Source organism: Polyodon spathula, unplaced genomic scaffold (assembly GCF_017654505.1).
Source record: "Polyodon spathula isolate WHYD16114869_AA unplaced genomic scaffold, ASM1765450v1 scaffolds_711, whole genome shotgun sequence".
Taxonomy (NCBI): Eukaryota; Metazoa; Chordata; class Actinopteri; order Acipenseriformes; family Polyodontidae; genus Polyodon; species Polyodon spathula.
This window is the reverse complement of record NW_024472200.1, coordinates 1-24,656: the sequence shown is the minus strand read 5'-3', so window position 1 is coordinate 24,656 and position 24,656 is coordinate 1. Positions and strand designations below refer to the sequence as shown.

At 39.3% G+C, this 24,656-nt stretch overlaps 1 protein-coding gene across 1 annotated transcript; it reads right to left on the bottom strand.

The window, feature by feature from the left end:
* Nucleotides 1–254: 254 nt before the first annotated feature.
* LOC121308460 (rab GTPase-binding effector protein 1-like) lies at nucleotides 255–23,281 on the bottom strand (the record flags this gene model as incomplete). Its single annotated transcript, XM_041240874.1, has 12 exons — nucleotides 255–352; nucleotides 2,845–2,856; nucleotides 4,385–4,574; nucleotides 5,502–5,642; nucleotides 7,337–7,435; nucleotides 8,148–8,264; nucleotides 12,116–12,220; nucleotides 13,121–13,615; nucleotides 19,914–20,021; nucleotides 20,748–20,926; nucleotides 21,872–22,007; nucleotides 23,114–23,281. Coding segments are annotated over 12 exons (1,833 nt in total), but the record flags the coding sequence as incomplete, so codon positions are not given.
* Between the last annotated feature and the right edge of the window lie 1,375 nt (nucleotides 23,282–24,656).

The window sequence follows — 24,656 nt, the reverse complement described above, 5'->3', positions numbered from 1 at the left end:
TACAGGAGTTATTTACAACTAATATTAACAAAAAGAGTACCCTCAACTGTACATATACAGCAAGGCTGTAGTGTTCTGATATATGTTTGGAACCACGCGTGTGTTCTACAATGTTCTTTATCGGCTCGGCAAATTTTATTAGAGGTATCACACTGACACTGCAAATTAATTATACTAATTATATTTAAACATGAAATTCTTAAACTCAGTGAACCAACTCAGGGTTGGTTAATGCATCAACTTTGCCTACATGAAGCTTCTTCCAGACCTCACAGTTCACCCCAAAGGACACATACCTGCTCCTTTTCAGATTTGACACGTTCCAGTTCTGTTTTCAAACTAGAAAAGGAGGCTGTGAAAAATGGAAAAAGATATTCATTATGTAAGTCTCAATCTCTCCTGAATGTAACAATGTTTTAGCTTCTGCCTTGCATTGGGTTGCTATATAATCTCTGCCTATGCCAATTGCATTCTTATCCTTGGGTGTTTATCAGTCTGACTTAAACCAATCAGAGATGTTTTTTATTGATGCAGAAGAATTATTTTGATTATCTGTTTGATTTGTAATATTTAATACAATCACTGTCACCGACAGTGAAGCCAAGGTGCATGTTACAGAAGTAAATAATCCTGGTCATTGCGCAGATCGGTCTTTTCAAGAGCAGGATGTGGAATTAATTGAGTAAAAATACAAAAAGCAAATAGAATGCATGACCTAAAACCCCAATATCGCTATTAGACGCATTGGCCATACTTCACTTTAACCCTCCTCTATATAACCTCAAACATATTTTAGTATTGTCCAAATTTCACAAAAATTATTCAGTAAAGAAAAAAGGGGGAAGGAGGATGGGATATAAGTGTGTGGAGTTCATCATTCTACAAAGAAACCATATCACAGGTAATCTTCATCTTCTTGCCTTGTATGATGAACTCCACACAGCGTGAACTCTACCAAAGGAAACAGATAAAGGGTGGCAGGTCAGATATTAGTGGAAGAAGCCACAGACACCACAGAGTGAGTAAAGGTAGGCTGAGAGCAAGACACATTTAAATTGTAATGTTCTGTAAAGGTCTCAAAAGAGGCCCAGGTAGCAGCATTGCAGATGTCCTGGATTGGAGTGGATTTGAATTTTGCCCAAGCAGTAGCCACTCCTCTTACTGAATGGGCTTTGATAGGTCCTGGAACAGGTTTTTTTATCAAGTTTATAACAAAAGGATGAAGAGCGGGTTCTTTCAGACCGTGGCACTGGGGACGAAAGAGCACTTCCCTTTTGTGTCTGTGTGTCCGACATGTCAACACACATTAGACACACAAGATGGGCCGAATGGCCTCCTCTCATTTGTAAACTTTCTTATACACTTCTAACACAAGAAGGTGAAAGTGGGGAACAACACAGAACAAACAGAAGGCATGTGTATGACACATTAATATAAACAGAAAAGAAACTTATTAGAAGGAGAAAAAGAAACCAAAAGTACTATAACTTTTTCAAACGAATGAAGCACAATTATAACTATGTCTGGACCAAAGAATACACAGATGTAATTTGGACAAGAATGCTAAAGGATGTGGTGGGTTATATAGAGGGGGGACACTACTTTGCCGCCAAAAAAGATTATATCAAGGATCTCTGGGAAAGAGATTTTTTTCTCCTGACCCGAGCAACATGGAGACTGGGAGTTCACTCTGCGTGTCGAGTTCATCATACAAGGTAAGAAATAAAAATAAGAAAAGGCCACCATTCAATATGAAAAAGAGACGTCTGAAGAGGAAAGTAGACACTAAGTAAATATAGGAGTGAAATGTACTGTAATGTTTATTCTGCCTGAATCATCTGAGCAACCATCACTGGTGTCAGTTAATACCCTTTGGATTGTCAATCTGGTCCGAATTATTGCCCACAAAGTCCCTTGTGTTTCACTCTGGTTTGCAGATGTTTTTGCGACAATTCTTGTAATTTCTTTCTCCAAACCCACACACTGGATAAAAATCAGACTCATGATAAAAGATGACTGTATCTCAGAAGTCAGGGGTTGATGCAGCAGATGCAAACACGGTTATTTTTGTAGGACATTGTTCTTCTCGCAGCTCTCCTACACCCATGTTGTTAGGATCATGTTTTATGTTGAAATGGATAATGGTGGCATTTGAGCTTTGGAAGCAGACCACATGCCACCTTATTATTTCCTGTTAGAACTAATAATTATTCTGGATACAGAATGCAGTGGCTAAACTGATCACAAAATCCCATTGTTGGGTGCCACTTTCTTTAGAGCAAGTTGTTTGCTAACATATTCACAGGCTTAAAATACAACAACTTGTTAAGATATTAAAAAGTTATGCTAATACAAGACTTAATGTTTGTGCTCACTTGTTTGTTGCCTCATTCTACTGAGTGGTCTATGCAGCTGATGACAGCACCTTTAATTGTGTACTATTTTACTATGGGGAAATAACATGCTCTAGCTTGAATGTTTGATACAGCTGCGATGCTTGGTTGCCAATGCAAACTACATGCTTGATCTCAGAACACAAAAATGTGTGGGGTCATCTTTGATTCTGATCTATCACTGGAGGCATATTACGGAAGTTACCTTTTTACCATTTGAGAAATATAACCAAACTTAAACCAATTATTTCTGTATCTGATGCTGAAAGACTAATGCATGCCTTTGTTTAATCACTGCAAGGGCTTCTGCCTAAAACCAAGTAAATGGTGCCATTGGAGGAGCAGTGCTTTAAGTGTGTCAGAGGTGCTGCTATGAAAAGAAAGGCATCTTCTGCTACAGTGAAAACACACATAGCCTAAACTAGCATCACGGCCAGCGCTTGCTTCATACCTTCCAGAATGTCTGAATGGCAGCCATCAACGAAGGAAATGAAAAAGAAAAAAAGACAGATATAAGAGAACAGAAAAAGAAAACAAGTGTAGAAAAACAAGGCTTTAAAATAGGGTTGTCAAGCGAAATTTTTTAACCTCAGTTAATCTTGTTTTTTTTAATATAATTTTTTTTTTGCAATTTTTTTACCCCGGTTTTCTCCCCAATTTAGTGTGCCCAATTATTATCTGTATCCTCAGCTGTGGATCCACGGCGAGGCCACCAGACCTATAGTGTCAGAGGACAACACAGGTCTGGAGGCTCCACTGCAGAACCACAGACGCCCTATTGGCCACAGGGGTCGCTGATGCACGGTGAGCTGTGGATTCCCCTGCCAGCGCTCGGCCAATTGTGCGCCACCCCCTAGGAACTCCCGGTCAAGGTTGGCTCAAACCTGCGATCCCCAGGCTATAGGGCACATCCTGCACTCCACGTGGAGCGCCTTTACTTGATGCGCCACTCGGAAGCACATTTAATTGATACAATTACTGCATCCATCTCCTTCAATTTTGTTTTACTACTGACACTTTATTATTATTATTATTATTATTATTATTATTATTATTATTATTATTATTATTATTATACATCATCCAAAAAACAGCACATCATAAAAACCCTGTTTTCTTATTTCTGGATTCACTTTGTTGGCCCCTCTTTATGGTTTTATATTTATTAACACAGAATTATACAGAAACACTCCAGCACTTGCTGTTAAATAGTTTGAACCAACTGCTCAATCACAAAGGAGTCAGTTAATTACTCACCTGACTGCATTTCAAATTAAACTGTGTATTTTTCCAGTTTCCTTTAACCCTTTTGCTCCGGTGAACATTTAACCTGTTTGAGGTCTGACTGACATAACGTGACTTTCGGCTTGTGTATCAGAACAAATATCCACCGAAATATGCCGTATTATACCTTACTAAACAGCAAAGAATCTGAAGATTATCAAGAGAATATCACTCTATGATGAAATATACCCCACGATTACCTACTTTGAATGTAAAAAAAAACGTTATTTGCAGAAGTTACCGATCCTGTATAACCAAATCACACTCTTTGATCATAAGATGCGGGGCTGCTGGTTATTCCTACAGTCAACAAAATCACCACGGGAGGAAGAGCTTTTTCATGCAGAGCTCCGAAATTAAGGAATGTCCTCCCTTCTTCAGTCACCGAAGCTGGGACTGTTACAGTTTTTAAGTCAAGACTGAAAACATACTTTTATAAAACAGCTTTCTTATCTTAGTGGGTTCTAAAGAAACTACATACATGAGAATGTAAGTCCTTAAAGATTAGAGACTTGCATCACTGTTACATGCTACAGATGTACCGAGCGAGATAATAAAGAGATGTACCAAGCGAGATAACAAACAGATGTATTGAGCTAGATAAGCAGATATACTGAGCTAGATTTTTAAAAAAAACTTCCATGTAAACCCTTGTGTCATCTTATTTGAAGTTTACTAAACCACTTCTAATGTGTTTTACACCTCACCAATTTCCTCTTTGCAACTGTCGATCTCCAGCTGCAGTGTCTCCTCCAGGTTCTCTTTGAGACACTGCTCCGCCTGTATCTGCTCCTTCAGAAACAGAATCTCTGCCTTCAGCTTCTCCTCCAGGTGGTCGGCTTCAGTCCGCACACACACTATGTCCTCCCGGTACCGCAGAACCAGGGCCTGCAGCTCCTGACCAGGGACACAGGACACTTCACTGCTTTATGTGCAACATGTTACAGCAATTCAATGTATGGCAGCATGTGTTACAATATTAAAGTGTAGCTAACAAAACAGTTTTATACATTTTCTCCACAATGCAGATCCATGCATTATGTAGACCTCAACTATGCAGTTTTGAAAGAAACATGTTATAGCAAACACACACACATACATAGAGAGAGAGAGAGATAGAGGGAGACATGTTTTTTTAAAACTGCACTTATATAGATTTCATAAAGAATTTTATTAATATTAAATATTAATATGGTAGACCAAACACTAGAGCTATAATAACTTTTATCACCACACTACAATTAAGTTTTGATTTGATTAATCACAAACCTGTATTTATCTGAATGAAATTAAACTGCCTGAATGCAAAGACGCCCATAGTGATTTATAAGGTGGAATCAGACTAGCTGCAAGATTCTGAACCAGACATCTACCACAAGCTGCAGGATTCTGAATACCAATAGCATGGGTATCTTTGGGGTCTATAGCAGCACTGCAGTTTAGCACACCATTTACCATTTGCACATGGTGTAATAACACATATTGAAAGCTTAGTTTAGCCTTGTAAAGCATATATAAATGCACTGTATGGTAAAGCATATATAAAAAATGAAAAAGGTAAATGCATAGTACAACCATGGGGAAACTGCAAAATGGCTGTGCTAATTTCCCCATGGTAAACGTTTTGGGCAACAGTAATGATACTGGCAACACGAATGCTTTCCAATAAGTGCCTGTCCACCAAATCAGATTGGTCGTTCAACAAATGCTATTTAGATAATGCGCATACTTCCTGTGGGACCATGTCATTTAAGCTACAATATTTGGGGTCTTTATTAATTCACAAGTAGGCACTCAGCTGGCAGGTGCTTCTGTGACCAATACCTCGGCTGCAGTGGGCACGGTGAAGTTCTCTTGTTGTTGCATGGTTAGGTGAAGCCGGTGCTTTCCCTGCAGACTCTCATTGTCCCGCTGCAGCCTGGTCAGCTCCTCCGCCACCTGCTCCCGAGACTGCATCAGCAACGCCTGTATGGACAAGACACCAGAACCACAACAAGGCAGCAACTAATCAGAAAGGAACAGTCTTATTGGCAAAGCAAGGAAGAAGTGTGCTTCTAAAAGTGTGTTCTGCTGCACTACAGTAAAAATGTAAAGTTGATTAGGTATTTATAACCACATAACATTGAGTTCTCTCATTGCATTTGTATTTTAAAGTGATTGTAGCCAACAAATAATTCCACTACACTTACAGGGTGGGGACCATTTCGTTATATAGGTCTCAAATGTGCAGTTTTGAAAGAAACACATCATAGCAAATACGGATTTTCATTTTAAAACATAATGGTACTGCACATCTCTATTTTGCAATGTTTCAGTTAGTGTTGCCCTTGCTTGGGCACCTGGAGGGCGAAATTGTGCCCACCCCTTCAATGTCTTCTTTCTAGACAGCTGCTTCCCCTACTGACTGCCTTGCTTTCAGTCAGTCAGGCTTTGACTGAAGACGATGCTGAGGTGAAATGACCAAGGAAGTGACAGTATAACAGATTGCTAGCAAAAAAGGCTGAGAAAATTGAAACTTCCATTAATCTAAAGTAGGAACACATGATATATTTTAAAATGCAAATACACATTTGATATACGATGTGTTTCTTTCAAAACTGCACATTTAATCCCTGGAGCCAGCATCACTGCCGTTGTGTGCGCTGATAGCGAGGGAGGCACAAACTGGCTGATCCCTGGAGCTGGCATTGCACTTCAGCCATGAACACCGTGCCAATAGGAAATCTACCCTACCTGGCAGAGGAAAAGCACTGGAGGCTCATATCTCACTTCAAGGTATGCAGGTGTTGCAGTGAAGCTACGTCTTGCTTGGTCCTCACCACTACTATCTCATTTTATCTTGATGAAAGTGCAGTGCAATATTAGCATGAAGTAAATAACAGCTACTCTAGTGCAATAAAAACCATGGAAGTGCAAAACAGGCATAGAATTATAGAATTATTTTATTAACTAGAACTACTTTAACAATCAGCCACTGTTTAACCCTATTTGTTGGGGATCATACAATGTAACAAAATTACAACTTCCCAACATCAATGTGAACCAATGACTTGTTTAAAAGAAACCACACATATATTTTGTACGTTCCACATGTTTACAACCTATATTTGTAACATTATATTTATAATGAGACCTTTCATTGTCAGTACGTTAGGAGAAACAATAAGATGGTAAGCCATCTAGTCAAAATAATTGGTTCATTTAAAAGCAGGAACTGTATAATCAGAACCCTCAGGTCTCAGCCTGCAGCGCCTCGCTAGAATAGTAGAGGGGTAAGGGTTTAAACAGAAAACAAACATCATAAAACACCACAGTATTTTACTTTCTTGCTTGATTTTCACCATTTATAATATCTTAATGCATCATAAATCACTGTAATGTAATACTGTATATGAAAATCTATTTAAAATGTGATCTCTATAATTAAGTTTTTTTTTCATTGAAAATGTGTATGATAGTTTAATCGGTACATGACTTGTTTTAACGTAGATTTAAACATACATGTACAGCGTTAATGGGAACTGTACTTCAATGTGGGAAGCGTGTCCATGCATTTGTATTGTTTTTAAGGCTGCTTAAATGACATCCCATTATTAGAGCAGTGGAGAGGGCTCTCTGATTACATTGTGGAAAGTCTTGCAATGGAACGGCAGGCTTACCATCTGCTCCTGTGCTCTCCTCTTAGCCTGAGAGAAAGCCTGCTGTAAGGTACTGAGCAGAGTCTCGGACTCCTGGACATTCTGCATCAATGTGGAGACCTGCAGTCCAATCACAGCAAACATGACACCTGTTTTATTCCATTCCTCCCTGGTTTTGTTTAAGTGCAATTGACTACAACTAAAATGATTTGTTTTTAGTTATTTACAGAGACATCACAATCAACACTACTGCAAACAAAAACAAAGCACCAAATGACCATGGGATGGTTCATCAGATAAGCATTTCTTAAAAGCCCAGGTTCATTAGCCCAGAATACATACAGGTTGATTCTAGTAGGTCACCATAACATACATACAGAAACTTCCACTCCATCTCAACTGGTTTTCAACAACTTTTTTTTTATAGTTGTTTTAGGGATGCTAATGAAAAATTGACAATTTGAAAAAAAAATACAATTCAGTTTCACATTTCTTAATTTCTGTTGCTTATAATTTGTCTCAGGTTGCTGTTTTTTTCTGCAAATATTTTTCTAATCCTCCCTAACATATACATGCAGTTTTTTTTTTTTTTTTTTTTTTAAAGGATGCATGTTGTGTTTTTCTTACCATGCAGTCACTTGAAGCTTTACAATGGCACAGTTGAGTGATGCTAAAACAGTACGGTATGCAAATGTAACATTTTACTTTACTACTAGATTGAAAATATTTGAAGTTGAAAAGAAAGCAAAAAAGGTAAAAGGTATTTCTATCACCTGAACTGAAGGTTTAAAAAAACAATGTGTAAAACAACGAACAGATTGCGTGTCATCACCTTGGTGGTGGTTTCCTCGTTGCCCTGCTTCACACACTCCTCCAGCTCCTGCTTGTCCTTCAGTGTGCGCTCCAGTTGGTCGTTGGCCTGTCGCAGCATTACCTGTAGCTTCTTCACCTGAGAGTGAGCAGGAGAGTGTGTTTATTTCTCCAGTCCTATCTCCAATTATCTTGAAAGACACAGTTCCACTGACAACAGTGACATCAAACCTGCCCATCCTTCATTTCCTAATGCGTGCTGTGCACTACGTTCACATGCACAGGGAACTGATCCTGGTGCGATTGTTTTGAACCCAAAATCAGATGTACAGAGTTTACATACCACACTCAAATCGGGTTGAGGGAATCAATTAAACCCCCACCAGATTTCAGACCTAACAGGTTAAAATGCAGAATATACAGAGGTTTTGGGATCCGGTTTCTCAAATATGCAGCTTGAATCCAATTAGGGCTTTGGAACATTTATGGTGAAAGGCGCTGTGCAAATGCAATTTGTTCTTGTAAATCAGAACATGCCCTGAATGATTCTGCCAGATGAAACATGACTCTGACAAATGACTATAAATACAGATTCTGATACTCTTTTAAGTTGTGCTAAAGAATGTAAATAATGGATAAATTGCTCTTCCTCACAGGGTTTAAGGAATTATTTACTTTCTCTTTTCCAGCAGTCTGCCTTCCTTGCTGTCTTGTTATGGTACGAGTTCCATCACTGCCCAAACCACAGAATTGTAGAACTATTCCTCTATGTTTGTGTCACCAGACCCAAACATTGCGTTTCCCACTTACCAAAACAAAGCTAACTGTCGTAAACCAAACTGAAGCACAAGAAAAAAAAACTGAACTAAAAATGTGTACATTTTCTCTTTCAAGTGAATTCAAATTTTTTAAAAAAGCATAAAGATTACTGTGAAATAATCAAACAAGTATAACAAAACCTTGTATCCCTTCTATGTCTAAGTAAGAGATCCAAGCACATTTCTGTGGCAATTAGCACAGTGTTGTCATGAGTGATGAGTGTGGCAAGTAGCTGTATTAGTCAGTCTCTTCTGAGTCATGCAATTGCAAAGCCATGACTTAAGCCTTCGAAAAGCACTGAAGCTCTGCTCTGCTCAGATCAGAGCCTGGATCCAGGAGCAGATCCCTTTGGTACACCCAGCCCGAGGCAGCGTTGAGTGCTAGAACAAGCGTGGCATAATGCAGACTTAATGCGAGGGTTGAGAATTGCCCTTAAATATTTCTAGAAACGTTGTGGTTTCCCCACAATTAAAATACTAAAGACATACAGTTTTGCTATTAAAACTATTCCATTCACTTAATATATGCAGCTGTACCCTCAAACCGCAGTGTATCGATGATAATATAAATAGCACCAAGATCCAGACAATGAGTTTCAAACGTTAAACGTGTTCCTGTTTACAGGTAAGAACTTTACTATGATGAATACGATAATGTTCGTTATAGTAATTGTTTGTTTATTAGTTAAAAAAAATGTTTAGTAAAATGTGACCAAGAGTGAGTTTTAGAACACTGATAAACAGAGATGTGAGAGTCTGTGCGATGTATTTAAACACGCAAAATAATTTAGAATCAATAATAAATCGTGATTAATTTGGTATAATAATTGTGTAAAAAGTTATTGGTAATTGTGACAGAGAGAGAATGAATTCTAGTCAACAATCTCCCTCCCGACCTGTGAGGGTGCTGTATAACAAGAACAGTGTGCCCCAGACTGGATGGTTTGGCAGTTCATTCCAGGTTCAGTCGGAAGCCGGCCAACCAAGAACCAAAGTCATCACTTAATGCAGTAATCAATGTGTCAATCATGGATGACGTGATTGTACTCGCTACCAAAGGGGGCGGGACTGAAGGTATATCAGGGCATGTGGCTGAGCGATCTGGTTACACAAAGACCTCCAAGGTTAAACCTGCGTACTAACCGTGAGGGTTTTGTTTGCTTTGTCCTGTCTAGTAACTGTTGTATCTGTCATTGTTAGACGGCTAAACTATCCAGTAGCTGTTGCTAAGAGGCAAGTTTCCAAACCCGGACTTCACATCCCTCCTGTGCACATTATTAAATGAAGTTACAGACGGGAATTACAAGCTACTGTACTCTGCTCACCAAGATTCACATTTTGTTATCTTGCTGTTAAATCGTTAATGTTATTTCCCAACCCAGGGGAAAAAAATAAATAAAAATAATCAAATATGTTAGTTATCTATCACACAGCATGTTGACATCGCTTTTTCCAGTTCTTTAATGTGATTAATAAAATGTACTGGTAATTTTATTTTAAATGTATGGTGTTTGCTTGTAACTTAGAGTACGAGTGCAGCAACAGCCTCTGGTCAAAACCATCAGCCCAGTGTAGATACCATTTACATCCTCGCTATGTGGTCTTCATTGTACGATTAAATACCGATTAAAAAAAAAAAAAAAATCAAACTGCTGCTGATGTTTGCTCGTCAGCTTTATGCAACGAGCACGGCAAAGCAAAATTGATTATTATTATTATTAGTGCTAGTAGTGACAAACACTGTAATAATAAAGAAAATCAAAGAATAAAACAGTACTAAAATTAAACTTCCTAACTTACTCCAGCAGCTTATATTGTTCATTTTGGATTGTGCTTTTACTACAGCGAATAAAAGGCTTTGGACTGACTTATAAGCTTAATGCACGACACTTGCACATTTTTATATATAATGCATGCACATTTGTATTTCATTTTTGTTATCTTTCATCTCCCATAGTGTTCAACATTTAACGGAGGGTATAAAGAAGTTTGGATCAGAATCCAGTATCATCCCCTACAAAAAAGTAATATACTGCAAGTATACTTGTACAAAAATTGTCTAGTTTAAGTATACTATGGTACCATTATACAATCTTATTTTGGCACAAGTATACTTGCAGTATACAACTTTGTATATGCTTTTTGTAAATAATGCAACGTAGTTCTCAAATATTGGACATTTCTTAGATTGTACCTTACTTCTCTTTTGCATACCTGCATTGTCTCTTGCTAGATATGCACCTCCAGATTCTGATAAATAATTTTGGAAAACCAGGAGCAACTTCTGCTCTGGATCAAAAAGCTATAATGCTCTGCGCCTGCCCGCCAATGTGGATAACTATCAAAAAACTAGTAGAAACTAACTAAAACACAAGTCTGGGAAAAACAAATGGAAGTCTGGAAAAAGTATGGAATTTTGATGTTGAAGAAGTGTATGAACCCTGAGATACTGTACCTATATTGAGTACAGTGTACTTTGTACAAATCACAGTCCACAGGTCAATTATGGGCAACCAGACTTTTTTTTTTTTTGTTCAACCAAATGTATACAATGGACTGCCCAAAGGGCAACTACCATTACCAAAATTTTGCAAGCCCTGAGCCCGATCCAGATCCTCATAGTAAAACACATCTCATGACCCGGCTCCAGTGATCCCGGATCCCATCACATTTTCCCTTCCATTGGCTTCTATACTTAGTAATAATTATACCACACATTTTTGTGTGAAACATACATTTCAGTACTCCTGCTATGTGAAGGGGACATTTCCCCATCTTTGAAAAGGTGAGGTGGACATGCCCCCGCGTCTACGTCCCCAGTGTAAATTATGCCTATGCATTACATTTTCTGCTTATTGGGAAGTATTTTTTTATTATTTACACTTTTTTCTATCCAACATAACTAAATACAATGCCACTGTGCTACAATGTTAGAAGCATCGTAAATGTAGACAGTTAACAGCAAGAATGCAGAATAATAAACCAATACAGTACACTATAGTAATTATCTTGTGGAGATATGCAAGGAGTGAGATCTCTGGAGATCTTTGAAACAGTTTAACCATGTTAAGGGGACGATTTCACAATGACAAATGCACAGCATTCAAAGAGAACACAGGGCTTTGTGGCTGGTGAATGTGAATGAGGCTGTGTTGAGAGGAGCCAGTCTCACCTGGTCGCGGGTCTCCGCCTCCTGACCCTGGATGACTTGCAGCTGTTTCTCGTAGTTGGAGCACATGTCACACCGCCGGCCCAGCTTTCTGCCTGCGTTCTTCACCTGCAGGAAAACAGCATGGTCACGAACTCCAATGTACTGCCTTTATCTCCCTAATATCAAATTCACAGTGAATGCCACCTCACCTAGGGCTGCCAAGGCCAATAACACAATGATCCCTAGGAGGAGAACTGGGGTGGGCAGGGGGCCACTTGTAGTACAGTCTGCAAACTGGAATTAACTTGATAATTACGTGAAGTGTACTGAGTATCAACAAAGGTAAAATAATGTATTACATAAGAAATTGCTTGTAAATTTTGGATGTAACCATGTATAAAGGAAAAAAAAAATATATATATATATATATATATTTTTAGTACAGCGACTCATCTAATTTGTATATTTCATTCATGGCTCTCCTCGTTTGTTGTTATGCACACAACTTAATCATTGGCAATTAGTAATTTTTTAACATTATCTATAGATTGTGTGTATTTAATATAATAGCCTAATTAAGGGGAACTAGCAGTCTTTGTGCAAGTGCAGGGTAGTTTATTTCAAATGTATTTAACCAGGACAGAACCCTTGAGATATACATCTCATTTCAAGGGGGTCCTGGCAAGTAAAGGCAGTAAGAAATAACATTTATTGATTTTGTGTGTATCATTATTTATATCACTTTTTTATGGCTATTCCAATTAAATTATGACATGGTTAAATTGCAGTTACAGATGAGGTTCAAACCCTAGTTGCCACTTTCTCTCTAGGCTAGTCATCGCTTGTCAGACACTTAATATAAGATACTTATATAACAGCAATGGACGTGTGTGTCTTTGTTTTTACACTGCATGCATTTAAACTATATCCGATCACAAGGTACGACACTGTGTCAGCTGGCTAGTCATGGAAATGGATGCAGCTCGTGTGCTCAGCTTCTCTAACAGCAGTGCTCTGGTGTCTGACCTCCTGCTGCAGCAGGTTCCACTCGGACTCGCTGACCAGCCGGTACCCTGAGGCGGGGAGGTAGGCGTTCTCGGGGGCCTGGGAGATGCTGGAGAGCAGGGAGGCGGTCTCCTCCTGTTCTGGAGTCATGGCCTTGATGGCCTTCTCCTGGTCTTTGGTGAGGAGGAAGGCACCGGAGGAGAGCTGGAAAGAGCCAAGGGAAGCCGTGTCAAAGTTCTCAGCTCCAACAGAGTCCGCCCCCACCAGGGGCCCGAAGTCAGACTCATCCAAGTTCCCTGCTGACTTGGCCTTGTTATTGTGATCCAGGCCTCTCGTCAGCAGGGCTCCCCCGGGCGCTCCCAGGCTGTCTGTGGACTGGGCTCTGCGTAGTCCGTCTTTGAAGAGATCTCCTGCACCGCCATCCTGCTTCCCTTCACTGTCCACACTTGCTGGGCCCAGGATCTCAGTGTCTAGGGAGTGAGCCGAGCTGTGGATGCTGTGGTTTCTGTGAGCATGCTGAGGAGACACAAGAGTGAACAGGAGTTTAAAGGAGTTGATAAATAATAAGTTATTATGTTAAATAACACACTGGTGAGACCACACTTGGACTATTGTGTTCAATTCTGGTCATCACAGTACAAGAGGGACACTGTGGCCCAACGAAGAGCAACCAGACTAATCCCAGGGCTTTAAGGAATAAGCTAAAACAACAGCAGGCTGAAATAAATCAATCTATTTAGCCTAGAACAAAAGAACAACTAGGGGGGACAAGTCCTCAAAATCTTAAAAGGAATTTACAAAGTTAACCTGAATCAATATTTTAAGAGCAGTACAGAAATCAGGATCAGAAGACACAGTTAGAAATTAAGCAAAGACAGACTTAGGACAGGGGATAGCTGACACTTCTTTACACAGAGTGGTGAGGGCATGGAATGGGTTACCTAGCCACACCTGGACAATTTAATATCACATTTTTTAAATCAGCTACTAGGAACCAGACAATGTGGAAATGGCCTTCTCTCGTTCATATCTGATCTGATGTTCTTACTGGGGCTCTGACCGTTAAGCTTGGGAAAACTCAGTATTGGTATTATAGTGGAAACAGTCCTGCTTAAAGGTAGTGGTCTTCTATGGTACCTGTTTCGAATCGTGCCAGTCAAGTAAGTGATCTGGTGGTCTCAGTCCATCTTTGGCTGACATGAGACCTCATACCACTATCACAATATGCACAGAAAAAACAACCAATAACCAATAATAGGTAGTAGTTTCTTTTCTATACCTGAATTTGTCTGTTAAAGGGGAACCCAAACACATTTTTTTGTTCTACAAAAAACACTAAAAAATGTTCTTCCTATTCTGATTTGATATAAAAATATAAATACTGGATTTTGTATGACTCCTTTCTGGGTTACAAACAGTGTTACAGTAGGTCTCTTTCCAACAAGGAACAGATGGTGAAATCTGACCTGTGACTTTTACGGAGTGAACCCGGTGGGGGAAAGATGGCGACTATTACTGAAAATAGGTTGGCGAGAAGCTGTGATTTCACTGCCTGTACTTCTTCAGAAGTTAATGAAAATGATGACTGTAATGCGGAGGGCAGTTTTCTTGATGACAGCGGGCTCGTTGTTGGTGTGTGTGGCGTACAGCCTTATCAATTTGAGCCATACGAAACCGAAAGCAATGCATCTGACAAAAGCAAGTCGGACATCGATGAAGGCAATCGCCTATATAACACAGACTGGTAAGTTGTTTTTTTTTTTTTTGTATTAATACTACAATGTGAATAAACTAACTGCATACCAATTGATCTGAAGTAATCTTTATTTAAGACTTAAATAAAATAGTTATGCACATTAAATCCTCTACGTGTCTTTTGGATCCTATACCAACCGATCTCTTGAAGGAGGTGTTTAGTAAGCTGTTCAATGATGTCCTTGATATAGTTAATAGCTCTTTGTCATCAGGAAGGTTTCCTTCTTCTTTAAAAACTGCCTTAGTGAAACCTTGTGAAACCATAGTGAAATCGAATCTGGATAGTGCAGTTCTAAGTAATTTTAGACCTATTTCAAACCTTCCTTTTTATCAAAGGCACTAGAAAAAGTCGTTTTTAAACAAATTAATAGTTTCCTTGGAAATAATAACATCTTTGAGAAATTTCAATCAGGATTTCGCATTAACGATAGCACTGAGACTGCACTTGTCAAAGTGGTAAATGATCTACGTGTAAGTACAGATTCTATCCTGATCTGTACTGGGCCTTTCTGGTAGTGTCCTAAACTGGTTCATATCCTATTTAATGAATAGACAGTATTTTGTTGCCTTAGGAGAATCTACATCTGGGCTAGCTAATATTACACGTGGTGTGGCGCAGGGCTCCATTCTTGCTCCCATGTTGTTTTCTTTATGCATGCTGCCACTCGGGGAGGTTATTCATAAACATGGGGTGAATTTCCACAGCTATGCAGATGACACACAGATTTATATATCTGTTCAACCAGGTGACACAACAGCTATCAATGCCCTTTTCAAATGCCTAGCCAATATTAGAAGCTGAATGTCTCGGAATTTCTTACAGTTAAATTCTGATAAGACAGAAGTCTTACTTTTAGGCTCTAATCAACAGATGGACTCGACAAATATTGATCTAGGTATGCTAAAATCAAATGTAAAATCTGAAGTGAAAAACCTGGGGGTTATTTTTGATTCCGCACTTTCCTTTGAACCACATATAAAATACATTACTAGAGTGTCCTTCTGTCATTTAAGAAACATTGCAAAAGTTAGATCATTCTTGTCCTTGGATGATGCAAAGAAATTATACATGCTTTTATTTTTTCTAGGTTAGATTACTGTAACGCCTTATTCTCTGGACTTACAAGTCATGCTATATCACACCTACAGCTAGTGCAAAATGCTGCTGCTAGAATGCTAACTGAACAAAAAAAAGGGCTCATATTACGCCTGTGTTGGCATCATTGCAATGGCTTCCTGTGCATTACAGAATTGATTTTAAAATTCTATTATTAGTTTTTAAAGCACTGAATGAACTATCTCCACAATATCTAAATGATATACTATTTCCTTATCAGCCTGAACGCACTCTGAGATCTGCAAATGCTGGCCTTTTATGTATGTCCGAGGGTGAATGGTAAAAGGATAGGAGAGGTTGCTTTCTGTTTTAATGCCCCCACACTCTGAAACTCCTTACCCTCTTTTATCAGAAATTCACCTTCAATTGCAATCTTCAAATCTCGATTAAAAACATACCTTTTTAATATAGCTTTTCCATAACATTTTTATGTTTTATTCTGAATTTTATAGTTACTTCAGTTTTTAATAATTGTACTCTCTTCTTACTGTTTATTATTGTATTGTTGTATTTTTTTTTCTGTATGTAAAGCGCTTTGAATTGTTTTGTACATGAATTGCGCTATATCAATAAAGGTTTATTATTATTATTATTATTATTATTATTAATTAATAATAATAATTATTAATAATAATAATTAGTTTTTATTAAATATATAAAAAAAATAAAATACATTAATAAATAAACACACTCTACGGTACATTCAGTCCTGGGTGCTCTGCTGTTGCACTTTGAGCAAGGCAGCCTCCATCACTGAGACAGATTGCTCAGTATGGAAAACATACCCAGCTGTATAAATTGGTACAAACCTAAGTCGCTTTGAATAAAAAAAAACCTTCCTATTACAATGGATTACAAAACAAATACTAGTTTCACAGTTTGTTAAATGTCTTTCTTTTAAATACTCTCGCAAACTATTTTCAAAATTAAAGTGATTTCCAGTACAATTCACCCTAAAATATGTAAAATTAATCTTCCAGAATAGGTTGTGAAGGCTTTGTTTTGCTCCACTGAATTAACTACAAAGCAGAGGATGTCAAACTCAAAAAATATTTCAGACAAGAAATTGTGCAAAAAAGTAGACTAGTTTCTTCACAATAAACAAAATGGCAAATGACATATTTTCATATAATAGCATTATCGGGGTTTGACAGTGGAAACTCAAATTTCACTGAAATAAAAAAAATGTGGAAAAGGGGGCGTTGTATTCTTGCCTTCAAATTAATGTGCAGCAATGTTTGTAAGAATATTCAGATAGTTTTTCTGCATTAAAGAAAATAATATTTCTACCGCTGTTTTCGTATCGCACTACTAAAGCCTTCTCTCGTTGCTCAACCAATGAGACACTAAAACTAAGCTAAATGGGTGGAGGTCTGTGACACGCCAAAATGAAATCTCATCAAAGTGAAGAGCTCGGCCAATCAGCTGACTTGTTCCTGTATTAGGTATCTAAAAAACCCCGCTTGTTAGGGGACAGGAATCCCCAGCAGACAGCGGTGACTTCACACTCCTGCGTACCAGCAATTTCAGCGACTGTAATGAAGGGCAGATGACAGTCGACGGGCAGGAAGGGAGGCTCATGCAGGCCGCCTATAGAAGATCCCTGGTATAGGGCTTTCTTCGAATGTCCTGTAAAAAACCGGTAACTTGCAGCGAGGACTTTGAATGGGTTTTGGATTCAATCTCGGAATTGGTTAGCATAAAGCTTCATCCATCTGGACTGCAAGAAGCTGTTGGGCTGGGCAACAAACGAACATCCCAGAAAGTTCCACGTGGTATTCACATGAAAAGTTTAACTTCTTAATCACAGTCAGCACTCGGATATCCATTACCCAGATACACATCAGTCGCGTTTTATTACCCTTGTATTAAGAATAAAATCAATCCCCATCATTTTATATATAAATAAATATTAATTATATGGAACACACTAATGCACTTACCCGCCATACGCGATTTCCGACACTGTCACCAGTTTTCTGATACAGAGCCAATCTCTTCAATGTTACAATTTATCTGAATATCCGTCACTGCCTGCGTTGTTTTGTTTTTTTTGTTTTTTTTAATTCTCTCTAATGCCAAATCAGTCTGTCTTACATTGTGTCCTGCAGCCAAAACAAAGCGAAAGAGGCAATCTACGGTAATGTAACAGTTAATCTTTTTTATTTTTATCTGTGATCTTTAGTTGCTTTTGTGCATTTTCATTTGCAAGTGAACAGTGACATTAGGGCCTTATTGAGCACTATACTCTGCAATTTTGAATACTGACTTTGGATACTGTTTTAATTCTGGAAACTTTTTTTTTTAATCTTTTGCTTTTGCTAAATTGCATTGCCTTTTACATTTTACGCAGCTCTGTGCATGGATAACATTTACATCTAATTTTCCTGTTGGGTCGTTAATAGGAAATTTTACATACCGCACAATACGTACTGGATTTAAAAGTATGTTCTGTATTACAGTTAATGTGTTGTCTCTCTAGTTTTGGCAAGTGATATTTTCAGAATCATATCGATATGAATTAAAATACTACTACTGTTAAATATAGTACTTTACCAACAAAACCAATACAGTACATCTAAATGGAAGCCTACTTATTCTTAGGGGAGTGACACATTTGGACTCGCTTGCACTCCACGTGGAAATCAAGGGGAAAAGCAGCTGGGTAAATTTATAAATCACACATGCAAAATTCAATCTTTTGATTTGTGTAATTGTGGGGCTATTCACGTTAGTTTGTTTTAATAATGAATTTAAACAATTCATTTAATTTGACTACAGTCAGCACTCACATATCACATACTGACTTCAGTGATGGTTAAACGAGTGTGACGCACATCTGATTATTTAAAATTTTGGCCCGTTCCAACCCTTGTATCTTGTTTGTGTTCCCTGAAAAACGGACAATATCAAAAATACATACATGAGAGGTCTGTGTTTTAAAATATCATGCAGGGGGTTATACAGTATGTGCATCTGCAAAGTTTAACATGTCTTTTTTACATGCTTCAGTGAATAAATTAGAATGGTTAGAACTGTCTGCAGTTTTGTTTTTCACTGGTAGATGGCAGCAGTCCCTTAGAACTGTGCTTTTCTGTAGATAGCACAGCTACGTTATTTCATTTATTTATTTATTGCAGGTGTAAAGCATGGTCAGTGCTCACACAGACCATGCTTTACGCCCACGCAGACAGTTCATTGACACCTACTGCTCAATGGAGAACCACTTCCTGCTTCACTGGGTCACAGACAATAATTATGATTGGTCGATAATTTTTCAACACGCTAATTAGCGCTGCAAAAAATTACTGTGAGTATCAATATTATCGATTATTGTTTCAATTCTGTGTTACTCTTGGTATTCCGGACTCAGGTAAAGCACACAGTATGGTACCGTACTGTACTATGCGTGTGTATGAAACTTCACTTTGCAAGCAATGGTAGCGCAACAGACAGAACCCAGCCACAACAGGTATTGCATCTTTCCACCAACCACCAAGATGTGCTGTGTGTGCAAAGCTCAGCAATGAGTAAACCCACTGTATTGGTGATTAAAACTCAAATTCTGCTATCATAGTCAGGTTTACATCACATGCAGTGAAAATGTTTCCTGTGTTAAGTATCTGCAGATCACACTGTGTGCGCGGATATTTGTTCTCCAAGACAAACATTATTAACATTAATATCAGCGTTCTGTTCTGACTGATTCAAATCTTTGCATCTCTGTAGTGCTCTTGCTGAGCTCACCTGCAACTCAAGGGCCCTTGAACTCTCAAACCAACAACATGCGTAAAAACTATATTTGTGTAGCTCTGTGTTTGTCTGTCGGTATGGGGATGGGAGTAAATATGTTCTCCGGACCTTGACCTTGCTGTAACCAAGAATTCTGGACCTTCATTAAAATAATTGAGTACCCCTGCTCTAGAGGAGAGTGCGGCTCACCTCCTCATTAGACAGAACAATGAGAGTCTCCTCTCTAGACCAAGCCTGCTCTTGCCCCGTCTCTTTACGTTCCTTGGCTTTTCTGATCCTCTGCTGCTCGTCCTCTTCCTGCAACACAAGCACCAGGAGATTCCAGGTTAATGCACTCGCACATCCACTCTGCATGCTCCTTCAAACAAGGTTAATGCACTCGCACATCCACTCTGCATGCTCCTTCAAACCAGGTTAATGCACTCGCACATCCACTCTGCATGCTCCTTCAAACCAGGTTAATGCACTCGCACATCCACTCTGCATGCTCCTTCAAACCAGGTTAATGCACTCGCACATCCACTCTGCATGCTCCTTCAAACCAGGTTAATGCACTCGCACATCCACTCTGCATGCTCCTTCAAACAAGGTTAATGCACTTGCACATCCACTCTGCATGCTCCTTCAAACCAGGTTAATGTACTCGCACATCCACTCTGCATGCTCCTTCAAACCAGGTTAATGCACTCGCACATCCACTCTGCATGCTCCTTCAAACCAGGTTAATGCAGGAGAATGACAATTACATATAAGCTTAAAAAGTAAAGCTTCAAGTTACATTTTTTATTATTATTTATATTAGTAAGCACTTTCTATAAAGACAGGCTGATCTAGCTCACATTATATAAATCTATGGCAGGCATCAAACATTATAAGGTAGGGGGACAGTAAAAAAAAAAAAAATGTTTAGCTACTTACTACCAATATAGGACTCCCATGGTATAGCATCAGCAGAATGAGACACCCAGCCTGACAAAAGTTATACAACACACCAGATTTTGAAATATTCAGTGCGTGCTGTACCTGGTCCCTCTTCTTGATCTCCTCGACCTGGCGCAGTTGCTCGGAGGACAGCACACTCTCAATGCGTTGCATATCCCTCATCAGCAGCCTCTGTGACTCCAGGAACTGGTCATTGGCACGCTGCCATGTGTGCTTCAGCTGGTTATGCTGCTGGCGCTCCAGCTCCAACAGGTGACACACTGCATAAGGACAGGTAGAGGCAGGTTAGAGACAGCACTCGCCCACAATACACGCCTGAACTTTCGAAAGGCAGCAATACTCGCTCATTTCCAAACCCCTTTAATAGGGCACAGTTGGTTTCCAATACATTACAAACGCAGTGCAACAAATGCATATCATAACTTATCTGAGCAGAACTTGGAGCAGTAAGTAGTTGGGACAAACAAGCACTGGTCATTTTTTAAATTTTATTTTAATAAATATTCTTAAATAAATGTATACCTGAAGATTGAAATTAAAGCCATACTCCCTTATATAGTAAGGCCACAATTGCATCCTGATATTTCTTCCTCTGTGATTTCAGATCCTCAATTTAGAATGTCCAGTTATGTTCCCTTCATGCAGCTGCTTTACTCTCCACACAGCTCAGGAGGTCAGTGGGTGCCCTTTAATATCACTCAATTACTTTAATACCCAGGAGCTCGACAGTGGACGTCGGCACGCTATCGGCCCCGGAAGGACAAAGGCCAGCCCTGCTGGCGTCCGCTTGATCAGTAGGGCACATTTTACCACGGTGAGGTGGCTGATGACTTTGCCTCCATGTGAAATCCCGTATTTGTTTACTTCTCACAGCCAGGATGGGTACCTGCACTCCCCTGACTATGACTCCACAGCACACGGTCGTGCTTTACCAGGTGCGCCTCAGGGACCTCCTATTACAGTGTTTTTCATTACAAATATTCAAAAAAGCATGTCACGCTAAAACCAAATAAATAAAAGTATTTATTACAAAAATTTTAAGGAAACGGATTAAGAAATCTAACTTATAAAAACTAGATATTTAATCTTGATTTGTAGGCTGTGCTCCTACTCACTTGGGGGAAGACCTTACTGCTCTGATGTCTCTCAATAAGCGCAGCATTTGTGCCGGCCACCTATAGAAAGATAAAAGCAGCTTTAGTCACCTTCATGTAGCTCTTTTCGCAGTTTCTCCGAGTCTTCTTGCAGCACAGACTTTTGGGTATTGAGGACGGCCACGTACATCTCCAGGTCAGTGCGACACGACTTCTCAGCCTCCAGGACATGGTTCAGCTCTTTCACCTGCAAGACATTAGTGACATTAGAGGACAGGAGAGGGGACACTGAGCCGCAGGGCAGTCAGGAACATTATCTCACTGCATATTTTTATTAGGGCTGTCAAGTGAAAATCTCAGTTAATCTTGGTTTTAGTCACTTGGTTTTAGTTACCAGCCATTGCAGGTAATGTCATGTGAGCTGTTCAGTGTATTGATATGTAACGAAATCCTTTTCGCCTGCGGGGGGCGTATCAACTTCGATCTCCTGCCTGTCATTCAGCAGCGAAAGCACGCACCCACACGGCTACTCTGCCACAAGCATTAATACGCTGTATCTGTCTAAACAAGAGATTTAGGGAAGCTCCCTAATAAAAGCTGACTCTCAAAACAATAATTGTGTGAATATAGTCATTCTTACAGCTGTGAATGGTATTCAAAACAGGATTCATTTGTCCAACTTTTTACATACTCGTCCAGTTGGATATGCAACGGATTAATGTATTTAATTGATACAATTACTCATTCAAATTAGGTTTTATTACAGAAACTTATTATCATCATCATCCAAAAAACAGCCCCGTCATAAAAACCCTGTTTCCTTATTTCTAGATTCACATTGTTGGACCCTCTTTATGGTTTTATACTTATTTACACAGAATTGTACAGAAACACTCCAGCACTTGCTGTTATTGTTTGAACCAACTGCTCAATCACAAGGGAGCCAGTTTATCACTTACCTGACTGCATTTCAGATTAAACTGTATATTTTGTTATCAGTTTCCTTTAAAAGGGTATCTGTTATATTCAGACTATTTTTCATTGCCATTAAAAAAAAAGTTTAAAATAAAGATGATCATCGAAATAAAATTAAAAATCAGTAGTTATCCACTTGGCAGCAGCATTGGTTATACAGGGAGTCCCACTGAAAGAAGCCCAGTAAGTATTACAACGTATCAATCAATCAATCGATCAATACACCTGACGGAGCAGCACAGGCACGTAGAGGAATCCTCGCTATCATAGACTCTGTTTACACAGGAATGTCACTCCCAACGCGGACATGGGCTGAATGCCAGCCTCTAACTGAAATACTTACAGAGCTAGTCTTTCCTGCTTGCTCACAGCACTCACCTTGGAGGCCTCAAGCTCCTTGACGCGGTCCTCTGCCTCCGTCAGTTTGGCCTTGAGGGCAGCAATCTCACGCTCCATGGGCATCACCACCGAGCGCAGCTTCTCCGCATCCTCCTGCGCCTGAGGTGGAGCACACAAGGGCAGAGTGTCATGTAAAGGAAGGACAGACTGCTCAAAGCATTTCACACCAGTCTACAATGTGCTCTTATTATTTTTAAAGGAGGAAATCAAAATACAAATGCTACTAGTTTACTGTAGTTTTAGCACAGCTTTCTTTTTGGTGCTTGAAGTCTCTTACACTTGTAAGGCTGCCAAGTTAAGACAGTTTTGTAAGTGAATGCAAAATGTATAAATCGCAGTAAATTAAACTCAGGTGCTCTTTCAAGGTAACAACACTTCTTGTGACTAGGTTTTCAAACCACTCCTCTCTGTTCTGTGGATGGGGTTTTAAAAAGCACTTCAAAAGGAGACCATGTTAAGATCCGAGTTTGCCACTGATTCTCAGACCTCAGTTTTGAAAAGACTAAATCAAGGCATGCTTGCCCTCTAGTCGGTGCACAAATTGGTGACAAATTGCCAAACAAAGTGGGAAGGGAACAGCTTTTAGCCTGTTCGCAAAATCATTTTAGTTCCATTTCTGTTCTAGCATCATGGCTGACAGCGGTTTGCGCATTGTGATGACTTTTTATTTATTAGACAAAGTTCACAGCAGTAGTTACATAATATGTAATAAACTAACATTATTATGGTTCAAGTGTATACAAACAATCTTGCTATAGAGACCATCGTAAATCGATGCTATATTTATTGCATTTTGCCAGTATTGCATGTACAGTTGTAACAGGATACAGTGAATGATTTCCATTACATGAGAGTAGGTGTTAAAACTTCATGCTGATATTGGACTCAGTTCTCACCAAGCTAAGCACCAACTAAGGCACCGCTTCTTTTACTGTAAACTAGTGTGATCCATATGCGTTTCCTTCCATCAGATGATGCAGACATCGTTCTGCCTGGTGTTCTTGGCTCCAGGGATCGGCCTACTTTGCCTCCCTAGCACATCAGCCTGACCACCGTCTGGACTGAGCTTAGTATAGAGATGCTCCTTGACTTAGTGGGCTTGAATTGCATTCGTGCCCATTCAATATTATTGATTAGTTTGCCCAATAACCGATTAGTGCAGGTTACTGTTGTAGTCATGATGGTCATGTCATGTCATGTCAAAGCCAAGCGTTCTCCTCCCACTATCCATTTTGACGCCCTAATAATTGCTTCCATTGCCATGGTAAAAGCCAGTGGAGAAACGGTGCATCCTGCCATTATTCCAATTCCTAGACATTGCCATGTAGTGGTGAATCCTGAAGTTGAAAAACAAAATTGCAAATCTCCGAAGCAGGCTTTCACTAAGTTTGTTATTCTATGGGCAAAAGTTTTGCATCTCCCTATGAAGCCTGTGGAATAATGCTACGTTAATCCTATACTGAATTACATACCCCTTGTAGTTTTCCATACTTAACGAAAAACTGATAATTTAAAAATGTGA